Here is a 25380-nt window from a genome sequence, read left to right on the forward strand (position 1 = left end):
AAAGTTGATCATCAAAAAAATACTTCGCTATACGATGCAAGTGACTTGAAATCACCAATGATAAACTCATAACTAATATTCACAGTAATTTTCCTTTCAATTGAAACAGTCATGTTATCATTTAGAAACTCATAACTAATATTAAGGGTTGTATCAACAATGTTCCGAAGAGGAGAGTGAGGGAGCTAGAGAAAAAAGAAAGCCTGAACGTATCAATATGACAGAAACATGTGAGAACCCTACTCAATGAAGTGCGCTACAAATAATTTTATTAAAAATTTAGGGATATTTTAGTAATTTCCTCTACATAAAGAATATTCTTTTTATTTAGGGGAGGGTCGTGGCTCACCTATTCCCATTAAGAGTTCCGCCAGTGCATGCACTTAGGTGTCCAGGGTGTACGGGGACGAACACCAAACTTGTCACGTACAATGATATGAGTTTGGGTCCGAGGATTTTTTTTTATAAGATTTTTTTTTTTTTTTTGCTTCTTGCTTACCCAACTCTAAATTACCTAGACTTATTTCACTAAAAATAAAAACCCGGAGGGTTAAAAGCAATATTTCATAAAGAGAAATGATATTTTAACAACCATTTTTAAACAACTTTTGTGACAACTTTCTCTCTCATACTCACATTATACTTTTATTCTTTCTCTTCCTTTTTCTCTCTCTATTGTTATTGTCCAATAAGAAGAGAGAAAAAAAGGTTGTCATTAAAGTTGTTTGATTTTGGTTGTCAAAATATCACTCCTCTTTCATAAAGGATTGACAATAGTACATGCTAATTGGTTATTAAAAAAAAAAACAGTACCTAATTGGAAAATTACATATGTGAACGCCAGAAACGGCAAAAGTTATGGTGCATAAGTTCTTCCCTTATGCACCATGCATAAGCATATCACAACCGTCAGATCAGGGAGGGACACGTGTTATAATCTTATCACATATTCACCTTCTTCTCTCTTTCCCCTAAAGCCGTTCTCTCAAACCCTTTCACCGTCTTCTCCGCCGTTAATCTCATGGCTTCTTGCGACGACGACGATTTCTCTCTCCTCCACGACGATAACAACCACCACTCTCACCACCACCACCTCCACCAAACCTTCGCACCTCACCACCACCACTTCAGCTCTTCCTCTCTCAACCGACCACCTCCACCACACCCTCCATCCTCCGTCCACCCCATTGCCGAAACAGATCGGAAAATAGTTACACCGTCACCGGCTAACTACTCGCCGTCGCCGGTAAGCAATCAACATCTCTTTCGTTTTTCATTTCTTGCATCAACGCTTTTCATGCTTCTGCATTGTTTACAAATCACCTCAATCTGTTGTATCAATGAAAACTCCATTTTCAGATCTCTGTTTAATTTTCAATGCTGATGTTTTTGCACTGTTTTGATTCGATTCATTTCACAATCATGAGAATGAGATAATGATTTTATTCCGAAATCAATTAGCTTGTGCTGTAGGTGTTTTCATGTTTACAAACTAGTTGCTTTTTTAGCATCATTTCATGGCGCCTTTTTATCTAGGCTCTGTTTGCATAAACAACTTAAATTAAGCACTTAAAGCATAAGTGCTTATTTAGGCTCTGTTTGCACTTAAATTAAACAACTTAAATTAAGTGTTTATTTAAGCACTTAAATTTGTGTGTGTGAAATGAAGGTGATAAAGAAAATAAGTGTATGGTAGATTTTAATTTGAAGGTGTTGAACTTTTTTTTTCTTTGCTTTGGTTAAATGTGTTTATTATAGGGATGTTTTAAATTGTGATCGAGTCTGCTTCGTATACTCCGCCAAACTCGCTGAACAAGCCGAACGCTACGAAGGTAACATCTCATTTTTGCTTTTGATTCGTATCTTTTTTTTTTTTGCTTATTTGTTTAATTGCTTTGTTTCTTTTAGAAATGGTTGATGCGATGAAGAATGTTGCGAAACTCAATGTTGAATTAACGGTTGAAGAGAGGAATCTGTTATCAGTTGCTTACAAGAATGTTGTTGGAGCACGTAGGGCTTCTTGGAGGATTCTTTCGTCAATTGAGCAGCGAGAAGAAGCGAAAGGGAGTGATGTGAATGTCAATCGGATCAAGGAGTATCGAAAAAAAGTTGAATCGGAGTTGGCTGATGTTTGTAATGATATTATGACTGTGATTGATGATCATCTTATTCCGAATTCTTCCGGTGAATCTAATGTGTTCTATTACAAAATGTAGGTTTATTTTTTGGCTTTGATTTGATTCTGTTTTGTTTTGTTTTTGCTCGCGATGAAATTTGGATCTTGAATGTTGTTTTACTTCGTGTTTGATTGTGATGTAGGAAAGGCGATTATTATCGTTATCTGGCTGAGTTTAAGAGTGGTGATGAGAGGAAAGAGGCTGCTGATCAGTCCTTGAAAGCGTATCAGGTATTCTACACAATTGTCGGGGTTGTTTCTCTTCAATGTTCTGTTGATTTCATTTCAGATTCACAATTGTTCTTGAAAGCTTAATCATGCTTGGTTTGAGTTACTTTACATTCATATCATTTCTGATTTTAGTATATATGCATTATATGCATTTGTTTCTTCAATAAAGCAGTCTGCGGGACTTGGCTTTTCGGGATCAGTAATGATTTTTTTTACATTTATAATATTCCATCTAATCTTGTTATAGGTCTTAGAGACATAAAAAAATCTTATGGCATGGCCGAAATTGCGTTTCTAGACTTTCTTTTGAAATATTGTTCATGACATAGAGGATACAGTAAGCGTAAGTTGTGTCTGATCATAATACTTTAGGACATTAGGGTATATAGATTCTCCACAATTGCAATGAGTGCCTTAGGAAGCAAGATATGTTTGTTTTCCTTGATGAAAGACAAAATTGACATAAGCTCTATCCAGAAGAATTAACTGAGATTTTAGAGACATATTACACAGTAAGTTTCTTGGTATGACATATCCAAATTCCTGGCTCCATTTTCTTTCTTTCATGTCTCATCTCTTTTATCCCTTAGTTTGGAAACACTGAAAGTATTAATGAAAGAGATGCACATATCTCAAACTACATCTTTGCTTTTAAATGCTAGCGATGTGTGCAGAGTGAAGTATCGACCTCTCAAACAATATATGTGAAATTTGATCTGCAATGTTGGCATGTTTAGGGTTAATTTTCTTTGTTTTTGTATAACCAGCTCACTCAAAACACATGAATATTGCATGCAGGTAAAATGTACATGTAATGACAATCCTTCAAAAATTCTTTAGAAAGGAGATGGTGGTTGGTGAAGCAATTGTAATTCAAGAATTCTTTAGAAATGAAGCTCTCTCAAAACCATCTTTTTACTATGACATCCAAGCTGATGCTGCGGAAGACATAGCCAGCATTTTTGACATAGCTAGCATCTTTTAGGAGCACTTGTTGTGGAGCACTTTGTTATTGGAAATTATAACATTCACATTCTTTGTTGTTACGTATTCATGATTATAGGTTGTTACAAAACCATTAGACAGTTAGTTTGGTTTCGCATAGAACACTAGCAAAACCATTGAACCATACTTATGGTTTCAGTAATTGTTTTTATTTAAAACCATTTATCAATAATAATTTTCACTATTCTTTTATTTTACTTACCATTTGACAATTATTTAATAGGTTATGAGTGTGTACTATTAAGTGGTTACTTAATAATGATTTTAATGTTTATCACATTTTTTTTATTACAAAACCATACCATTAGACAATTATTTTGGTTTCACATTGAAAACTATCAAAATGTGTACTATTAAGTGGTTACATTGAAAACTAATTTTAATAAAATTGAACATTCTTGGGCCAAAAATTAAATAAAATGAACGGTATACTATGATAGATACTATAAAAAGACACAACCAACTGATTATGTCACTTTTCATAGGAACTCGAGAGGTTTAACACAAAAACAAACATAAAATAAAGCAAAAGTATGTTTTCTTTTTCTAGAAGATAAATTGTTTAAAACAAATTAGTAATTTCATTTAAAACCATTAGGCAGTTATTTTGGTTTCACATAGAACACTATCAAAACCATTTAACCGTACTTATGGTTTCAGTATTCCATGCCCCTAATTTTAGTAAAATTAAATTAAATTGAACATTATTGGGCCAAAAATTAAATAAGATGAATAGTATAATATGATAGATACTATAAAAAGACACACCTAACTATCAAAACCATTAGACCATACTTATGGTTTCAGTATTCCATACCCCTAAGTTTGTTTAACCATAAACGTTTTACAAATCCAGAAATTCATAAACTTGATACAAACATTAACAAGAAACTTAACACTAATCTAGAAATCCAGAAATTCAATAAAAAACACATTAGCGTGCTAGCTTTTGAATCATTTCTTCATCATCTGAACTTCCTTCATCAGAATCTTGTGCAACATGTTGCTGTTTCTTTATTTGATGCTTCTTTTCTTTACCCTTGGACTTTCTTGTTTTCTGCTCCTTCTTTTCACCACCATCAGATGATGAAGCTGTGTCATTCCTTTCCTCCTCATCCATTTGTGTTAGCCCAAAACTGAATGATGGCAATGACTCTAGCTTTTTAGTTTTTTTCACCTGCATGATCAAAGATAACCATTAAATCCAGAAATTCAATAAAAAAAACATTAACACTAATCCAGTCCGTTATCGGAGGTTATATATCATGTTGGACGTGCTAGCTTTTGAATCAATTCTTCATAGTATGAAGTTGCTGCCTTCTCCACGTAGTTTCTTTTGCAATTGCTTGAGTTGCTTAATATTGTTGAACAGATTCCAATTCTCAAATCCATAGTTTTTGCAGCCTTGTCATTCTTCCCATGGTTGCTCATTTTACAACTTAGATTCCACAACAAAATTTGTTGCTGAAATTTGTTAAAAACAGTTCCAAAGCAAATCAACACTCTGAAACCATTTCCAAAGCAAAATGGTTTCAGAGTAAAACTTGCTAAAACCATTTACACAACATATTGGTTTTGAGAGTAAAATGGTTTTCTATATGATTTTTAAACAAAACATACTATAATAAGAAACAAATCAACAGTATGAAACCATTTGCTGAGACAATTAAGATTAAGTCTATTTCACATACATGTAAACCATTTTAAATTCAGAGCAAAATAACACATTTTACAACTTAGATTCTAAACCAAACAAAGAAATTGTTAAAAACAGTTCCAAAGCAAATCAACGCTCTGAAACCATTTCCACAGCAAAATGGTTTCAGAGTAAAACTTGCTAAAACCATTTACACAACATATTGGTTTTGAGAGTAAAATGCTGAAAACCATTTCCTGAAATTAAACTATTTGAGTTGATTTTCCAGAAATTAAACCAATTCGAAATTAAACATTATGAAACCATTTCCAGAAATTACTACAACATAAACAATGATAAAAATGTTGCAATGGAAAGTACATTGAACATGCATTAGAAATCATGTGCCTTGAAATCCAAACCTCAATCTCTAACGGTTTGCTGAAAACCACTAATTGGAACTGAAATTGAGAGAAAGTAAAGGAAACAAAAAGCAGAAAACTGAAAACCTACGAATGGTTTTTGCATGAACGATACGTACCTTGTTCATCATCGAAATCCATTGGATCAACGGAAAGAGGCTTCGATGGGATTCGAACAACTGCACATAATCACCAGATTAACAATCGCAAGCAAGGAAATGAAATCGAAGTAAAAAGGAACGATAATAGAAATAGATCAATGAGTAACAGGCTTGGGGAACTCGTACTTGGAAATTGGAGAAGAACAAGGCTTGTAGTTAGGGTTTACGAACCTTCCGATTGGAGATGAAGATGACGAGTTAAAACGGAGATGATGAATTCGATCTGAGATTGATCGGAGATGAAGGATGGCGAAGGAGGCAGATTCGATCTGAGATTGATCGGAGACGAAGGACGGCGAAGGAGGCGGATTCGAATGGAGATGATGAATTCGATCTGAGATTGATCGGAGATTCGATCGGAGTTCCGGCAGTGGTGGTGATGATGAGTTTCTGGCGGTGTGTTTCCGGCGATAGTGAAAGGTTCCGGCGGTGGTTTCCGGCTACGGGGGTGCAGAAAGGTTAAATTGTTTTTGTTGGACTAGGTGTTAATGAGTTGGACTTATGCATGACTTATTAGAATTAAGCTTTCACTTGGGGTGTAGAAAGCAATTATGTTGGGTGTAGAAATCAATTATGCACGGTGCATAAGGATCTCCTTATGCACCATAACCACACTCGCCAGAAACGGTGTATATGATTCAACGATTGTTTTCTACTTTAGCGTGATTTGGCTCAAAGAAAGACGATGCAAATAGGTGGCAAAAAGATATATCAAAAGTAGTAAATATTTCTATAATTCATTCTTATTGGTTGACAGAATTTTTTGTGCTACCCTTCTCATCTGGTGGTAGGAAAAAGTAGTAAAAAATCTTAATTTATCATAGATTTTGTTGGATATGAGGATGTTTGGATTGTGAGTTCAACTATTTTTTTTGGTTACAAAAAGTTTAGGTGCATTCAGCTCCGGTCACCACCAGGGTCAGGGCAGGCCTCCGAGCCCAAAGGGCACTTACAGAGGTACTTACAGATCACCCACCAACACCGTCCTCACATCGGCATCGGAAATCGAACACACAACCTTCTGAGGGGAAGTGGCCCGTTCCTTACCAACTGAGCCAACGTGTGTTGGCGAGTTCAACTAATTTGAGTTAAAGGATTAAAAGAGTTTTTTTTTTTTTTTTAAAGAAGGGATTAAAAAAAGTTGATGAGTTAAATATTCAAATTTTTAGTTTTAAAAAAAACTAACATGAAAATTAATATACTACTACCTCCGTCCCTAATTATAGGGTCCTTTTGAAAAAATAACGGGAATTAAGATAGTGGATATTTGTATTAAATATGTTTGTAATTACTATTGTTTTTACAATTTTATCCTTTAAGAGAGGGTTGGTTTATGTTTTCAACATGTTATTTATTGTTGATTTAAGAAAAAGATGTATATTAAATAGGGGCATGTATGTAAAGAAATAATTAATGTAGTTGGAAATAGCAAAGGGGTCTTATAAAAAGGGACAAAAAAAAATCTCAAAAGGGTCTTATAATTAGGGACGGAGGTAGTAACATTTATTATTAAAAAATTAAATTATCAAAATAATTACTATTATTTGAAAATTTTAACAAACGAAATTGGAGTATTTTTTTGAGATAATTTGTCAAGAAAAAAAAGTTATTGCAGCCCATCGTGCATGGTATCATTTGCTGGGAGCTGTCGGGATGAGGACACTATGGAACCCAATGGTAGCATTGAATGGAATTGAATGTTCAAATAATGACATGTCCTTCTTGGAGAGGATCCCTACTCCTTCTTCGGGAGGACCACTTCTATACTTACATATAATTAAAATGGTTTTTCTATGTTAAGAAGTTAAAAAAAGTAAGTTTACATTAGAATTTGTGTATTTAAGATTAAATATGTATCTTCTCTAAAAAAAAAGATTAAATATGTATCTTTTTAATAAATAACCATTGTTTTTCAATAAAATGTTTACACTTTTATTTGTTTTAACATGTTCAATATTGCACATGTTAGACAAACCCTATTAATAAGAGTTATGCTAACAAGTGTCCATAGGGAAACCAAAAGTGGTAACTTTGCATTGGATTCAATAATATTTTAGCTTTTAAAAAATTAAGTTCATCACTTTTCACCATTTTTCAAAACAATATTTCTATTTTTCTCTTCTTAACCAATGTCACAAGGGCACTCTTTATCATTTCCCTATTAATAAAAGGTTAATTATTTCATCTTTTACTATTTATTAGTTGCAAGTTAAATCCAAAACATTTATGTTTAGAAGTCTAAGTCTTCATCTTGATGATGCTAGGATTTTACTAGAATTGCTTTACATGATTGTACTTTCAAAATCTTCAAGTTTTACCTAAAACCTTTTGACCTTCACGCTTAACACGCATTAAAGGATAAATTGTTCTCTAACAAACATTATTAATATCATCCAAACAAGGTCTGGTGGTATTAACTTGGGACCTGAGAGTGTGCTCCTCCTCAAGGTCTCAGGTTCGATTCTCCTCGATGCCAATTTGGGTGGGCTAATTTAGCTTCTTCAAAAAAAATATCATCCAATTCAAATTGTCAATTTCAATTTGGGTGGGGTAATTTAGCTTCTTCAATTGTCAATTTGGGTGGGGTAATTTAGCTTCTTCAAAAAGTAATTTAGGTTCTTCAAAAACAATAATATCATCCAAACAAATTATTGGTTATTGTACTTAGCTTCTTCAATTGTCAATTTGGGTGGGGTAATTTAGCTTCTTCAAAAACAATATCATCCAAACAAATTATTGGTTATTGTACTTATCATCCAATTCAAAAAAAATATCATCCAAACAGTCAATTTGAGTGGGGTAATTTAGCTTCTTCAAAAAAAAATATCATCCAAACAAATTATGGGTTATTGTACTTATCATCCAAACAAATTATGGGTTATTGTACTTCTAACAAACCTGGTTCTTACGGTGGTTTGGAGTCAATTATGGATTTTTTTTTTCTCACATAAAAACAATAATGTATGTGGGGGTGGTTTTTAAGTAGAGAGAGAAAGGTTGTCTTCAGTGGCGAGTGGCGGAGTTAGAAAAAAAAAGTTAGGGTAGGCCATTAAAATTAACCGTTGAAAAATTGTTTAAAGCCTCGCAAAATAGACTTATAATTGAATTATTTAAATTTTTCGGGTGGGCCACTACATCACTTTGCGGGAATTTGGATCAACCGAAACCTAAAACCGACATAAAATTGTATAAAAGCTCGCAAAATAGACCTATAATTGAATTATTTAAATTTTTCGGGTGGGCCACTACGTCACTTTGCGGAATTTGGATCAACCGAAACCTAAAACCGACACAAAATTGTATAAAATTTCGCAAAATAAACCTATAATCGTTGACTTTTTATTTTTGGGGTGGGCCGTGGCCCACCTCAGCCCATGAAGGGCTCTGCCACGGGTTGTCTTGTATATTTCATTCAGGTTGCTACACTAATCCTTTATCGTGTCTATACATAATACGATTTTGTTTGTAATATTTTGATTGTTTTGTATTTGGGTTGGTGTATCCTTGTACTCTTCTTAATTCCATTTTATATTGCTTCAAAAATACAATCATGAAAAACCTACTCTACATATGCAATGAAAAATACAAAACCAAGACATACTTCAAGGATCTAAGCAAAGTCACAAATACATTAATCAAAGACATACGTTAATCAAAGTCACAAATACATACCAAAGGATCTAAGCAAAAATAAAAGAGCAATGCTATATCTCTAGAAAAATAACATCAAGAATTCTTCAAGAATAAAAAATAGCCAATCACAATGCACTATTTGCCACAATTCAAGGAGGTGTGGCTGAAAAATAGGAAGTGGACAAATAAATCATCCAATTAAAATTTGCCAACTGTGTCTTGAAAAATTCTTGAAGTTATTTTTCTTGAGAAGTAGCATTTTCCAAAATAAAATGCCGAAGCTTTTGCATAGGATTACAACCCACATTAGTAGGACACAACATCCATAAACTCGGGATCATTTCCAATTGCCTCCAAAACTTCACAAGGAAGACATACTTCAAGGTTCATACTACCATCTTCTACACCCGCATACACATAAATCTTTCCATTTCTTTTACTCGCACCCCCACTTCGAACCCCCACAGGTTTCCCCCAACCAAAATCATTACCATAAACATCAAACCAAGGAGAACCACCAATCACCAATGAATCACTGTTGGCCATACCAGAGGTGACAAAACTCGGTGTTATTAACCAATTTTCATATTGATTTTTCAACTTCTCATCTGTGTGCAAGGCAATCATCTTGTTCATCTCCAAAGAGCCCTTACCAAGCCCACCGTCTTCCAACAAGTCACCGGCTTTAATGCTAACAACACAATCTATCACAGCATTACCAAAATAATCCTCAGGCAACGGAGGAATCAACCTTGGTCTAATTCCAATATCCAGCACGAATTTCGCTTCTGCTTGTGGGTCAAGTTTTTTGCAACGTATAATAGATCGCCAAATATGAGCGAAAATTGCTTGCAAGGAAGATATATTTTTTGTACCAACCTCTAAGTTTGCTTTGAATTTTAGTTTTGCGATACTCTCCTTTTTGAAATGAAATACTCTCTCTGGAAAGTTGATTTTTCCTTCTTCATAATTATCCTCATTTCGTGACTCTATTGTGAAAGGAAATCTAATGGGACATTCAATACCTTTTGAAAACCAACGATCAAATGTTGGAAGTTTGGATATTTTAAGACAACCTTTCGAGATTTCAGCCCATGAATTGATGAAATGCCAAAACGACGTACCATCAACAATCACGTGGTTAACTGTGAAGCCAATGAAGATGCCGTCGACTAACTCTGTTACTTGGACTGCAAGTAACGGTTGTGATGTTCCTTCATAGTTTTTAACTCCATTTAGAGCAAAAAATGAGTGGTGAATAGGAGGATGATAAGTGGGTTTAACGATGTCGGCAACACTAATGTTTTTTGCTACGGCATGAACAAAGAGTGCCCCTTTGTTGTTGCACATGATGGAACACGAGATAGTATTAGCTTCGTGTTTTGTTATCTTGAGACGACCTGTGAAGGGCCAAAAAATATCAAGGGTAGAAGAAAGAGAGTCTTTAAGGTGTTGGATTTGATTTGTTCTATCTAATTCGAAAGGGTGGTGATAAAGAAGCCCCTTTTGGTTGAATCCAAATGGGAGGAATTGTAGATCCCATGGGGTTAGATGGATTGTATGATAAGTTGATTCAGAAAGATTATGATTTGCTGCATGTATTGTAGTTGTGGAGAGGACTTTGATGGAACTCATATTTCATGTAGATACTATGTTGAGGAATTAGATAGAATAGAACTGTGATGTAAGACTTGATTCGTGTAAATACTATGTTGAGGAATTAGATAGATATGTGATGTAGGACTTATTTAGATTTAGATATACACATATGATAAAAAAATTATATCAATAATATTTAATTATTTTCTTTTTTTAACTTTTTATCATGTGGCTAAATCCAATTTATCTGCATCTGTGGTCGTAAGTCTTCTTTGCAGATAAAAGTATTATTTTTGAATCTATTTGAGTTAGTTTTTTTGGTAGTGGCTGAGATTTGAACTCCAGACCTTGCATATTTTTTTTATGCATTGTCCAAACCAACTGAGCTAAGCTCACGAGGACCTATTTAAGTTAGTTTAATAGTGTTGGTTTGGAACTTTGAAATATGTTCCTCTCAAAGTTTGGGTTTCGTTCTTTCTTGTGTCAATTTCAGTGGACTTGACGTGTTTAAGAAAAAAGTAACAATTCTGCCAAAAAAAGAAAAGAAGTAAAGGTAAGATTAAAATAAGGGAAATGTTAAAGAATATCCTTGGAACATTGGTTAATTAAAAACACAAAAATAGAAATGTTATATTGAAAAATTGTGAAAAATGATAAATTTGACTTTTTAAAAATTAAAAAATTGTTGAATTTAATAGAGACTTACTAATTATGGTATCCTTAAGACCCTTAAAAATATGCGAGTTCCTCGTGTACGCAGAAACATTAAAATATAAATATGCAAGTTCCTCGCTTATGTGCGTTAACATTAAAAAATTTAAAATATATAGTGCTCGCAAAAAAAAAAAACACATAGTCCTCTTGCCAAAAAACACACGTTTTAGTTTGGAGAATTGGCAGTACCATTTTCTTTTATATAAAAAATCTCTCTATCCTTTATTTTAAAATGGCAGACTAACCTTTACACAAAAAGTTAATTTCCTATTCCTTAGAAAATAAGTTTACGTTTCTTGGTTACATCTCCTGCTATCTTTGAGATAGATTCAAGCTGCTCTGTCACCTCTGATGTGATTCATATCAGGGAAGAACATGTTGTATCCTGGGAGGATATGCGCTTATGAGGCGGATAAATCCTTAAGGACAGTTGTAACATCCCAGACGACTTTAAGCATTATCGACTGACCCTACAAATCAACACGAGTCTTTTCCGCATTTGTCCTCACTCGCACGCTTACCAGGAAACTTCCCGGTAGGTCACCCATCCAAAGACTACTCCAAGTCAAGCACGCTTAACTGTGAACTTCAACCGAGTCGAGTTCGAGCTAAAATAAAAGTTCGTAACGAACTCGAGTCGAGTTTCAAGCCGGACCAAATATAATCGAGTCGAGCTCGCTGGACTCAACTCCACTCATTTTCAGCCCTAGAATGCATAAAACAAATACTCATTCCGTCCCAAATTGTATGTTACTTTAGAAAAAAAAAATTTTGCCCCAAATTATATGTCGCTTTACAATACCAATGAAACATTAATGTTACTTTTCCTATTACTTCCTCTGTTTCATAATACTTGTCCATTTTGGAGAATAATTTTGTTTCACAATACTTGTCACTTTCAAGTTTCAATGCAACATTAATTATTATTTTGTCAATAATACCCTTGCATATTTATTGAAGAGAGAGAAAAAATATAATGAAATAACAAATGGTTAAGGGTATTATAGAAAACACACATAATTTCATCAAAAATAACAAAATTTATTTGGTTTCTTGGTTACTGCAATTTTTCCAAAAAGGACATGTATTTTGAAACGGAAAGAGTATATCCTTAACTATTTATTACTCTTTTTTCTTTCAATTATTTTATTTATCTTTCTCATATTATTTATTATGGATAAATTTTTTTAGGAAAGAACTCATAATATCTATTTCCCACACAATATTAATTACATGTGTGAAATGCCCAAAATATCATACAATTTAGGACGGAGGGAGTATCAGTAAATGACGTCGTACCAGAACTAAATATTCCAAAGATCGTTATTCTGTCGGCCACGGTTAAAGTGGTTCAATCAAACTCTTCCTAACAATTAATACGGTGACTTTTATTTAAAAATTATACTCCGGTGACTAGATTCATGAACTTGTAGATTCTTTATTCGTGCTCAAGTATCAAAACAAAGCAAAAGAGACAAATACTACCTCCGTCCCTAATTATAAGACCCTTTTGAGAATTTTTTTTGTCCCTTTTTATAAGACCCCTTTGCTATTTCCAACTACATTAATTATTTCTTTACATACATGCCCCTATTTATTATACATCTTTTTCTTCAATCAGCAATAAATAGCATATGGTAAACATAAACTAACCCTCTCTTTTAAGGATAAAATTGTAAAAACAATAGTGATTACAAACAACTTTAATACAAATATTCACTTTCTTAATTCCCGTGATTTTAGCAAAAGGGTCCTATAATTAGGGACGGAGGTAGTAGAATCAATAATGGACCTCAATAACGTTAACATTTACTCCCTCCGTCTCTATATGTAAGCACCATTTGCCTCTAATAAAAGGATGCTTACATTTAGAGATGGAGGGAGTACATTTTTTTTCTATTCATGCCGACATTAATACTTTTTTATCAGTTGTTTGTGAGCACCTACTTGCTGACTTTCTACTTTCATTGCATTTATTCTCAAAGGTCTCCAACTTGGTTTAGCACTCATTCTATCGAAAAATTGGTATAGTAGATAAGACTTGTTCAATACATTAAATTAAAGTGGATGCATAAAACAAACATGGGTCATGTTAACCAGTGTCTCGGGCACTAGTTAAGAAAACCATAAAGAGAAAGTTTTAATTTGAAAAAAAACACTTTATTGACTTTTAAGAGATTGAAAACACAATTTTCAATGCAATACATTACTATATTTGCTTCTTAATTAGTGCCCTGGGAGCACCGGTTAACATTACCCAACAAATATCATTAAATGACACACACCAGAACTAATTACTCCAAAGATCATTATTCTGTCGGCCACGTCTTAATGGTTAAAGTGGATTCATAAACATTGTATAGGACTAGATTCATAAACATTGATGTACTTTTCATTTGTGTTCAAGCGGGAAAACAAAGAGACAAATAATATCAATAATGGACCTACGTAAAAGTTTGCTCACAATTATTGAACACCTGCTTGCTTGCTGACTTCCTACTACCATTGCATTTCATTCTCAAAGGTCTCCAGCTTGGTTCAACACTCATTCTAACTAAACAAATTTCTCATCTTCTTATCTTTGCAAAACTCTTTAATTTGTTTTCACAAAAAAATGGCCGATGCTTTGCTTGGAGTTGTGTTTGAAAACTTGACGTCTCTCCTTCAAAATGAATTTTCTACCATTTCTGGAATCAAGTCAAAGGCTCAAAAGCTATCAGAAAACTTAGTTCACATCAAGGCTGTTCTTGAAGATGCTGAGAAGAAACAATTCAAAGAACTCTCTATTAAGCTATGGTTACAAGACCTCAAAGATGCTGTTTATGTGCTCGATGATATCCTTGATGAGTACTCGATCGATTCTTATCGACTGAAAGGATTTACCTCTTTCAAACCAAAGAACATCCAGTTTCGCCATGAGATCGGTAACAGGTTGAAAGAGATTACAAAGAGGTTAGATGATATTGCTGAAAGTAAGAACAAGTTTTCTCTACAGACGGGTGAAACTCTTAGGGTAATCCCAGATCAAGTAGTTGAAGGGCGCCAAACCAGCTCCACCCCTCTTGAATCAAAAGCGCTGGGAAGAGATGATGATAAAGAAAAGATTGTCGAGTTTCTTCTCACCCATGCGAAGGACTCTGACTTCATTTCTGTCTATCCCATTGTTGGTTTAGGTGGTATTGGAAAAACAACTCTTGTTCAATTGATCTTTAATGATGTTAGGGTGAGTGGCCATTTTGATAAAAAAATTTGGGTTTGTGTTTCTGAGACTTTCTCGGTCAAGAGGATTTTTTGTTCTATTATAGAGTCTATCACATTAGAGAAGTGTCCTGACTTTGAGTTAGATGTAATGGAAAGAAAGGTGCAAGGATTGTTGCAAGGGAAAATATATTTGCTGATTTTGGATGATGTGTGGAATCAAAATGAACAATTGGAATCTGGGTTAACACAAGATAGATGGGATCATTTGAAATCTGTTTTGTCGTGTGGATCAAAAGCTAGTTCCATTTTAGTGTCCACTCGTGATGAGGAGGTTGCAACAATCATGGGAACATGGGAAACTCACCGTTTGTCTGGTCTCTCTGATAGTGACTGTTGGTTGTTGTTCAAACAACATGCATTTAGACGTTACAAAGAGCATACAAAGTTTGTGGAAATAGGAAATGAGATAGTAAAGAAATGTAATGGATTGCCTCTTGCAGCAAAAGCATTGGGGGGTTTGATGAGCTCAAGGAATGAAGAAAAGGAATGGCTTGATATTAAAGACAGTGAGCTTTGGGATTTACCACAAGAAAATTCTATTTTGCCTGCTTTGAGGTTGAGTTACTTTTATTTAACACCAACCCTAAAGCAATGTTTCTCTTTTTGTGCTATATTTCCCAAGGATAGAGAAATCCTTAAAGAACAATTGATTCGACTTTGGATGGCTAATGGATTTATTTCATCTATGGGTAATTTGGACATTGAAGATGTTGGAAACATGGTTTGGAAGGAGTTGTATCAAAAATCATTCTTTCAAGATAGCAAGACGGATGAATATTCTGGAGACATTTCTTTTAAGATGCATGATCTTGTCCATGATCTTGCTAAATCAATAACGGGTAAAGAATGTATGTATTTGGAGAATGCAAACATGACTAGTTTGACAAAAAACACACACCACATAAGTTTTAACTCCTATAATTTGTTATCATTCGATGAGGGTGCCTTCAAAAAAGTTGAATCCTTACGAACATTGCTTGACTTGAAAACTTATTTCCCAAAAAAACATGATCACTTCCCATTAAACAGATCTCTTCGTGTTTTAATCACATCCTCTCTACATGTCCCAATATGGAGTTTAATTCATTTAAGGTATTTGGAACTTCGTTCTGTTGATATAAAAAAGTTGTCCGACTCCATTTACAACTTACAAAAACTGGAAATTTTGAAAATAAAAGAATGTGGTAAACTGAGTTGTCTCCCAAAACGCTTGGCTTGCTTAACAAATCTTAGACATATAGTCATTGAAGAGTGTTGGTCTTTGTCTCGAATGTTTCCTAACATTGGAAAATTATCTTGTCTAAAAACATTAAGTGTGTACATTGTTAGTGTTGAGAAAGGGAATAGCTTGACAGAGTTACGTGATCTAAACCTTGGTGGAAAGCTGTGTATCGAAGGCTTAAAAGATGTTGGCAGTTTATCTGAAGCTCAAGCGGCTAATCTGAGGGGTAAAAAAGACCTTCATGAATTATGCTTGTCATGGGAAAGCCATGATGGATTTACCAAGCCACCAACTATTAGTGCTGAGCAACTACTCGAAGAGCTTCAACCTCACTCAAATCTCAAGTGCTTGAAAATAAATTACTATGAAGGATTATCGTTACCAAGTGGAATAATTATTCTTAGTAATTTAATTTCTCTTCAACTTTGGGCTTGCGAGAAAATTGTGGGCCTTCCGTTACTTGGAAAACTACCATCTCTAAAAAAACTGAAATTAATTTCTTTGGATAATCTGAAATACTTGGATGATGATGAATCTGAGGATGGTATGGAGGTGAGGGTTTTCCCATCTCTGGTGGTACTCAAATTACGATACCTACCAAACATGGAGGGGTTATTGAAAGTGGAAAGAAGGGAGATGTTTCCTTGTCTTTCTAAGTTGAGAATCTGGAATTGCTCTAAACTTGGACTGCCATGTCTTCCATCTCTTAAAGACCTCACTGTAACGCAATGTAATAATGAGTTACTGAGGTCAATCTCTACCTTCCGTGGTCTTACTCAGCTTACCCTAGGCAGTGATGGAATAACATCCTTCCCAGAGGGGATGTTCAAAAACCTTACTTCTCTTCAATCTCTGTGGGTAAAAGATTTCCCAAAACTGAAGGAGTTACCAAATGAACCCTTTAACCCATCTTTGACGCATCTGTATATCTCTCGTTGTGATGAGCTTGAGTCCTTACCAGAGCAAATTTGGGAAGGTCTTCAATCCCTTCGAAATTTAGATATTGTTTTTTGTGAAGGATTGCGATGCTTGCCGGAGGGTATTCGACACCTCACTTCTCTTGAAGTACTGACAATTTGGGAATGCCCAACATTAGAGGAACGATGCAAAGAGGGGACAGGGGAGGATTGGGACAAGATAGCTCATATTCCAAATATAAAGTTTGAGTTATAAGAAGCAGAGACGTTTTCCCTTATCTGCCTCAATCACCATCGCAAAAATCTATTTCACCGGTAGAATCTCTGTTTCCCCTTCTTATGTTTGTATTTCAACTGCTCAAAAATCTTTTTATATATTCTCGTTGTTGACTTCTTTGGAACCCATTCCGCAGAAACAGATCCAGAGTACGTACATGAAAGATATTTTACTACTCAACCTACGGACAAATGTTCTGATTCAGGCAATTAAATTGTGGAGAAGTGGAGTGTCCGGGGTTCGAACCCCGGCCCCTGCATATAATATGCATATCCCTACCAACTGAGCTAAGCTCATGGGGTTATTCAGGTAATTTTCTTCAGCATACTATTTTTTAAATTTTCTTTTTTGATTTTTTTTTTCCTTAATTTTGCTGATTTTGTGGAGATTGAATTGAATGGTTAGGATTGTCTACAAATTGAATGGTTTTCGCTTTTGATCATTGGGGTGTGGGTCGGAGCTCTGTGCACAATAGAAAGTCTGGTCATCAAGGTTTTTATTGGTCTTTTTTATTTATTTGCTTTAGATTGTTTGTTTGAATGATATATTGTTTGGATTCCTCTTTGCTTAATTTTAATAATAATTTTCCTTTGAAGAAATTGTTTATCATTTTGTGTGTTTATGTCTTTTTTATTGAGTTTTGATTTAGTTAAAATTCAGATGGTTTTCCCTAAGATTTGATTAGGTTGAGGTTATTTGTTTGTGTTTATTTTTAATTGTGTTTGCCTATTGAAACAGGATCTAGGATAGCTTATAAAATAGCAGCAATGGTTCCTGATAGAGTTCTCTCCTTTGCTTTGCTAAATGTAACGGGTGGAGATTTTCAATGTTTTCCAGAGGTATACGTCCCTTTTATAATTCTTTGAACATTTTGATATATTTTTACGGCACTGTGATTAGAGCATTGACGATGCAATTTTTGTAAGATGTTAACTACATTAATGATTGCTGGCCACACTTTTTAATTACAAACTTAGTTCAGGACGAGTGGACTTGCATACATAATAAGTATAATTTGTTCAGAATTTTGTTAAATTTCTAGTTGAGAATTTATCTGGAAGATGTATGCTAGTTTTATCTCTTTCCTGCATCTTCTTATCACCGTATTACTTTCTAATTTAAATTTCTATATGCAGGAACACTTGCTTTCTCAGTTTTTGTGTGGAATGTCTACGGGTAAAATTATTGTGAGAATTGGGCCATATCTTTAGAATTGACGCTGAGCTTGTTAATGCAACAAATCAAAATTCTTGGTTCAAGCTATTAGCCAGGTGTGTATACAGCTCTTCATTAGGAAGGTGTTATTGTATTTCATGTTATTTCATTATGTTTGTTTCCAATAGACATATTGTGGAACATATGGAGAAGATCTGTAATGAAAGTTTTTATGATTGCTGAAGTTCGCCATGAGTTGGTTGAGCTTCTACAAAATACAACACAATTATGCTTTTATTTGAAACTTCAACCTGCTATGTTTGGTAAAAGTTCACTCGACTCCATATCTCAAAATATTCAGCTTTTCATGGATGATCCAAATGTATGATCACGTAAAGGTAACCTTGGCCATTCTTCAGTTCCTATAATATTTTAACATATATTGTTTGGTTTCGTTTTAAATTTATATATTCATGAAAATATGCAGGTGATGGTCTTTCATGTAAGAAATGTTTATGGAAGAGTTGGCAGTTCAAGTTTAATCAGCGGAAACGCCAATAGTCAGAATTGGTGATGTTGTTAAGCATATTTAGGAGTGAAGTTTGAGATGTGGAAGAGTGAGATGCTTTCCGGAGGAGGGTATTCGACACCTCATTTCTCTCGAGGTTCTGAATATTCATTGTCCAACAATAAAGGAGCAATGCAAGGAGGAAACAGGAGAGGATTGTAACAAGATATCTCATATTCTGGAATTACGCATCAGTTGATGTTGGTGTTTCTGCTACTAGTTTCAACAGGAATCAAAAAGCAGAGATGTTGGTGTTTCTGCTTCCATCTTTATTTATTTTGACTGTGTTTCTTACAGTGTATAACAATCTCTTGGTACTCTCTTTGCAGGATATGCCTGTCACGTCTCTTGACTATGGTTTCCTTGTTATGTGAGTTTCACTTTTGTCTTTAATAGGTAAGTTTGGATTATTTGATTTTCTTACTTATCAGTGCAGTAACATGTTCTGAATATCCCTTTTTTATTTGTGGTATTGAAATCTATAATTGCATGTTTAGTCATTATGAATTTATCATCAAAGGTTCTTCAATTTGATGACTGTAATTTCTAGTCAGAACAATTTTTTGAAGCTTCTTTGTCTCTTGTACATCATTATTACCATATTATTGTCTTAGTTTAATTTCTATGTGCAGGAACCACTTGTTACATCTTTTGAGTGAGGGAAGCCAAGATCTACATGTGTGTAATAATCCGGGTAAAATTGTCATCGACATCAATAACAATCTAGAGCATTTTGTCACAACCAATGCATATTATGATTCTCGTGTGTTGGTAAATATTGTTAGAAATGAGGCCCTGCGTTCGTTATTGTTGCTTACCAAAGGGAGCAATGTGATGCTTAGCATGTTACCAACCAAAGACAGAAAATCTGCAGGTGTGTATACAGCTCTTTATTAGGAAGGTGACATTGTATTTCACGATTCTAGTCGAGTCACTCATGTTATTTCGTTATGTTTGTGTCAGATATGTTGTGGAATGCTGCTGAATCGCAACCATGTTTGTGTTGGACAATGTTATTGATCAAGTTGTGTTGTGTCCACTGCTTTTCCTGAAAGCAAGAGGATGCTTCAGCTGAACCACAGAAACTATAAGAGGTGATGATTTTGGATGATATGAATGAGAAATCAACCGTTTTATTTGATAACAAAGTGAATTTTACATCTTTTAACTCCATGTATTTTAGTAGATTAGCATCAGTCATGCAACTTGCAGAGAGCATCTCTTGTGAAACTGAACAGGTGACACTTATTTCTCTTCGAACTATGGATATTGTTGAATGCGAGGAATTGAGATCCCTGCCATAAGGTATTTGACACCTCACTTCACTTGAGTTTTTGAATATTCGTGGTTGCCCAAAATTAAAGGAGTTTAAGGAAATAACAGGAGAAGAATGGGACAAGATTGCGCACTTTCCAAAATTTGTTTATTGGAATGAAGACATTTTTTAAGAGACTTGATTTATGTGAACCTTGTGATTTTGTCTGAGACGAAATCGATTAAAATTGTCAACCTTATGGGTCAGATTATCGTCATCGTGTCTCCACTTCCATTGATGCTGCTATTGATATGGTATAGATCGTCAGTTCCTATAGTATAAATTTTAACATATACTACTAGATTTCAATTTAATTTCATGTATCCATGAAAATATGCAGGTTATGGTCCTTCATTTATGAAATAGTCCCTTTCATATATGAAATATTCGTGGTTGCCAAAAATTAGTGCAAGGAGAGAACAGGAGAGGAATGAGACAAGATAGCACACATTCCAAAATTTGTTTATTGGAATGAAGAAGAAGACATCTTTGAAATTATTTATGTGAAACTTGTGATTTTTGTCTGAGACGAAATCGATTAAAAATGTCAACCTAATTGGTCAGATTATCGTTGTCGCATCTCCACTTCCGTTGATGCTGGTATTGATATGGTATAGATCTTCATTCCTATAGTATTAATTTTAACATATATTACTTGATTTCAATTTAAATACATGTATCCATGAAAATATGCAGGTGATGGTCCTTCATTTATGAAATAGCCCTTTCATGTATAATATATTTATGAAAGAGTCGGAGTTTCATGTTCGATCAGGGGAAACACCAATAGCCAGAATTGGCGACGTTGTTAAGCAATATTAGGAGTGAAGTTTGCTGCAGAAGATTTCAATTTCCTTTAACTGATAGCTCTTTGCTGCTTATCGTTGGTTTCAAGGTAAACATAGTTCATGTCAAAGTGAATACTTTAACATGAATTTTCTGCCTCGTCAAACTAATTTATTTTAACATACATATCGAAACTTTAGTCGGCTTTCTTTTTATTGGATGCTTCAACAAAGTAATACTCTTTCCACCTCCTTTTGGCTGGAGTTGGTTTTCAGGACTTTATAATGCTAATTACCTTCACAGATCATTTTTTCACCAAACATATTTAAAATTCCATCCTTATAGCAAAGAAGAAAAAAAATAGTATATTGTAGATGTATGGTAAGATTTGATAAAGGAATTTAATGTATTTTGGTTATACATACAGGTAAGGGATTGAATGTATTTTGGCCTGAAAAATCAATCTCCAAAGAAGGCAGTGAACAAACTATTAGTCCATCAAATGAAGCAAAGAAAACCGACAATGGTGATCCAACACATGAGCCGAACTTAATTCGAACTTATAACAGATGTTGAAAGAGTTATATATAGCTTCTCCTAAGCCTCAGGAGGTTGTCCTTGATTTTACAATATCTACTAGTACTGATGTTGCCGAAATAATGGATTCTTTGTATTAATCTCTTTCCCATTCCTCTAGTGTAGTTTTTTGTTGGTGAGCTTATAATCAGACATTTTGTGCCTTGGTTGTTCCAAACAATGTAGATACATTATTTATTTAAAAGGGACAAATACTTTTTTGAATTCATACTTAATCAAATTATTGCCTTATGGAAGCTAAAATCAGTAACTACGAGATATTTTTGTCATTTATAAAATTGACTTGTCAACAGAAATGTAACCAGACAAAGAATTCAATAAACATGGCACAAGTTATCAATGATGTGAATAACTTGGGTAGCAAAATATTTAGTTTTTTTCAAACTTTAAAACAAGCAAATCGCATTTTATTCTTCTATGCCATTCCGGCTCTTATCCTTTCAAAAACATTTTCAAAATCAAGCGAATCACATTTTTATTCTTCTATGCCTTTCGGCCTCTTATACTCAAAAACTTTTTTTTCAAACTTTAAAATCAATTAAAACCAATCACTCGGCTTTTTACCCTGAACTACATGATTTTGATCCCATTCAAGTATGTATGCAAAAGACTTTGTCTTTTCAAATCAACAAAATAACAAAAACATTTTCTTTCTTTACATTTAGACTTTATTCACACTTAGGCCTTTTATTTATAAGCAAGTAATAATTTAGCATAAGATAAATAAAAACAAGAGCTTCCTATAGGATACTATAGACATTTAGGGTGCTAATACCTTCCCTTAACGTAACCAACCCCCGGACCTTTGATCTCTTAAAATAGGGTTTTTTCGAACTTCTCCCCTTTGCCTTGGAAAAATAAAAGATCGGAGGTGAACTTAAAATTGAGAGTCAACGCTAACCAATAGCTTGATATCCAAAAATCACCGCGACAACCGTTTCTAAAAACACACTTGAGCGAAGTACGTGATCCAAACTAAACGGGTGCTTTACAAAAACTAATGACATCACTCCAAACATAAACTACTACTTAATCAAAAAGATAGAACACCTTCCATAGATCAGAAAAGCTAACTTTCTTCTCTCCATTAAATTAATGACAAACTCTTGAAAAGCAATTACGGGCATAAGAAGATTGAGCATCTTACAGAATCTGATTACAAATTATGAAATTCTCAATTTCTATGTACAGACCTTTATCTTTGTCAAGAAGTAATTTGTATTGTTTTTGCAAAACTTTAATTTTTTATTTATTTATTCTCATAGTTGCTAATTAGGTCCTTAACATCAGTGATAAAATCTTAACGAGTTAGTTCACCAAATACCTTTATCATCATCTTCTCAATTAGCATCAGTGTTTACATCCGAGGATGTTGATGCATCATTGTCAGATTTGCTTCCTCTTCGTCAGAGTCATCATTCATATCTTCCCATGTTACCATGAGATATTTCTTGACTCTGTTTTTGAAAGCCTTTTCTTTGAACTACCCTTCTTAGGGTTGTCCTTCTGACGGTCAAGACAATCAACAACAAATTGTCTAGGCTTCTTGCAGTTGAAGCAAGCCTTTGGATCATCTTTCTAATCTCTGAAGCTTGATCCTTTAGCACCAATGCTTCTTCCAGGAAATATTTCCTTCTTCTTGTTCAGTTACTGAAGTCTCTTAGACAATAAAGCGATCTCTTCATCATCAAAACCTTCTTTGAGATCTTCCTCTATAGTATCTTCTTAAGATTCTACAGCTTGAGGTGCTTTGAGAGATTTATGCTTTGACTTCAGAGCAATAAACTTAGAATTTTTGGATGGTTTATCCCCTAACAGCTCCATCTCATGACTTTTTTAGAGAGATTATCACAGTCTCCAATCAAAGTTTCAAGTCTTTTATTTCTTGAATAATAGCCACATTGTGTCTCATCTAGTATGTAAATTTCTTAAAATCTTCTTGACATGGTTTGATGTAGTGTATATCTTATTCAGAACTTGTAGACCAGAGTTTGAAACCTTGAGTGCATGGCTTCAATATCTTCATCATCCTTCATTTTGAATAACTCATAGTGTTTGAACTAGACGATTTTCCTTGGCTTCCTTCACTTGTTGATATCCCTCATAGTTAGATCAGAGGGACTCAAATATTCTCTTAGCACTAGATTTATCAACAATTTTGGTATATTATGGATAAGGAAGATATTCTACCGAAATGCCATGAACTCTCTAATGCTTCTTATAGATCTTTTCTATGCGCATCACTTAAGCCCTTTCTATCAATTACAATTCCATCATAGTTTACTGGAATATCAATACCAAGGTTCTAAATAACGGTCGCGGTTGCGATCGCGGTCGCGTTAAGGTTGTCGCGATTTCGGTTGTAACAGACGCTGCGATACAAATAACGGTCTTCGCGGTGTGAATTAATCAAAACGTTTCACAAAACGTATTAAAACTATTTATATTATCATATAATGTATAATAACTTAGATTAATACTTTTTTCCATAATTAGAACATAATAAATATGCAATCAAAGTTCAAAGTTCTAACATCAAAGTCTCAATTTTTTCTCTAAAATTTCATCTAATATTTGTTACCTAAATACTCAAATTAAGTGGTTGAATTAAGAGTGTCAATTTAAAATTACCTTGAACTTATATAAGAGATGAATGCACACTTTTTCTGTTTGAGTTTAATAAATAAATATATGAATAAACAAATAAACCATCTAAAAGTAATTATTATTATTAATTTATTATTATTGAATGAAGAGTGTGTGTATTGGTAAGTTAGTCTATGTTTAATTCATACTAATACTGTGTTGTGTTGTATGTTTCTGAGGCCATATGTTTTTAAGCCCAATACAATACCCGGCCCAGTTTGTAAGTGATAGATTAACCCTAACCTTATTCCCTTCCTCATACACTGCCGTTGTTTCTCATTCTCTTTCTCTCAGTATTGTTCTTCTCCATTCTATTTGTCTCTCCATGTCTAATTTTTCCTTTTCATCTCACTCTTTCTCTTTTTCCATAACCAACTTCACCGTCTACGTGATTCAAAAGCTAACCAAAAAAAAGCTATAAGTTCAAGTCTGTAACAGAGTCAGTAACGGCGTTTCGCGGCCGTAACGGCGTTCCGTAACAGCGATTTTGCTGTGATTTTTGCTCTCAACGTGAAAAGGTCCAAAAACGGTCACGGTGGCTGCCGATACCGATTTGTAATGGCCGCAATCCCGGTACCGGTCCGTTTTTTGAAACCTTGATCAATACCATCTTGAATGATATCCTAAAGTTCATCAGCAACACCAATATTGCGACTATATATTTTGCTTTTCCACCAAGAAAATTGTTCAGCATCTCCAATGAAATATGAAGGTTTAACTGAATAAGAATTTTTATCAGAGGTGGATTTTGTGTTGTTATAATCATGAATTACATCATGATGAGTAGCACTAGAAGAGGATGTGTTAATGGGATCAACATTGTTTTTATCAGGATCTTAACTTGTTACATTGTCAAGTGTTGAACCATCAGACCAAGAGCTCTTGGAACCAACTAAAGGTGAGAAAAACATGAGAAGAACGGGTTGAATTGTGTTGACTTTTTTTGAAAATCTTTTTAAGAGTTTTAACAAAACAAAACAAGTGATAATAAGATAGTAAGAGAAGAGAGACATCACAAGCAGATTATCCTGGTTCATCCCACAGTTCGAGGTTAGTCCA

At 34.2% G+C, this 25380-nt stretch overlaps 2 protein-coding genes and 1 pseudogene across 16 annotated transcripts; 2 read left to right on the forward strand and 1 right to left on the reverse strand.

Annotated features, from left to right (window-relative positions):
• The first annotated feature begins 1793 nt into the window (after positions 1-1793).
• Positions 1794-2506, forward strand: LOC146899134 (14-3-3-like protein C). Its single transcript, XM_085738575.1, has 3 exons — positions 1794-1832; positions 1909-2212; positions 2320-2506. The coding sequence occupies exons 2-3, from the start codon at positions 1911-1913 to the stop codon at positions 2489-2491; spliced, it is 474 nt and encodes a 157-aa protein (XP_085594701.1). The 5' UTR covers positions 1794-1832; positions 1909-1910; the 3' UTR covers positions 2492-2506.
• Positions 2507-9242: 6736 nt separating this feature from the next.
• Positions 9243-11023, reverse strand: LOC146899135 (putative acetyltransferase At3g50280). The gene has a single exon (XM_085738566.1). It carries the CDS (start codon positions 10897-10899, stop codon positions 9571-9573), a length of 1329 nt encoding a protein of 442 aa, XP_085594692.1. The 5' UTR covers positions 10900-11023; the 3' UTR covers positions 9243-9570.
• Positions 11024-13964: 2941 nt separating this feature from the next.
• LOC146899136 (putative disease resistance protein RGA3 pseudogene) lies at positions 13965-21879 on the forward strand (annotated as a pseudogene). Of its 14 annotated transcripts, none has more exons than XR_015023898.1 (15): positions 13965-17292; positions 17391-17563; positions 17660-17746; positions 17993-18093; positions 18391-18807; positions 18897-19224; positions 19307-19373; positions 19610-19671; positions 19763-19851; positions 19941-20071; positions 20164-20282; positions 20361-20546; positions 20633-20903; positions 20989-21187; positions 21506-21879. The product of XR_015023898.1 is annotated as a putative disease resistance protein RGA3 pseudogene, transcript variant X7 (transcript). The 14 variants fall into 14 exon arrangements; XR_015023894.1 differs by having other exon boundaries at positions 20216-20282; XR_015023897.1 differs by having other exon boundaries at positions 18391-18525; positions 18598-18807; positions 20216-20546.
• The last annotated feature ends 3501 nt before the right edge of the window (positions 21880-25380 follow it).

Source organism: Medicago sativa, chromosome 8, assembly GCF_051527215.1.
Source record: "Medicago sativa cultivar Bolivia chromosome 8, Bolivia_mono, whole genome shotgun sequence".
NCBI classification, from domain to species: Eukaryota; Viridiplantae; Streptophyta; class Magnoliopsida; order Fabales; family Fabaceae; genus Medicago; species Medicago sativa.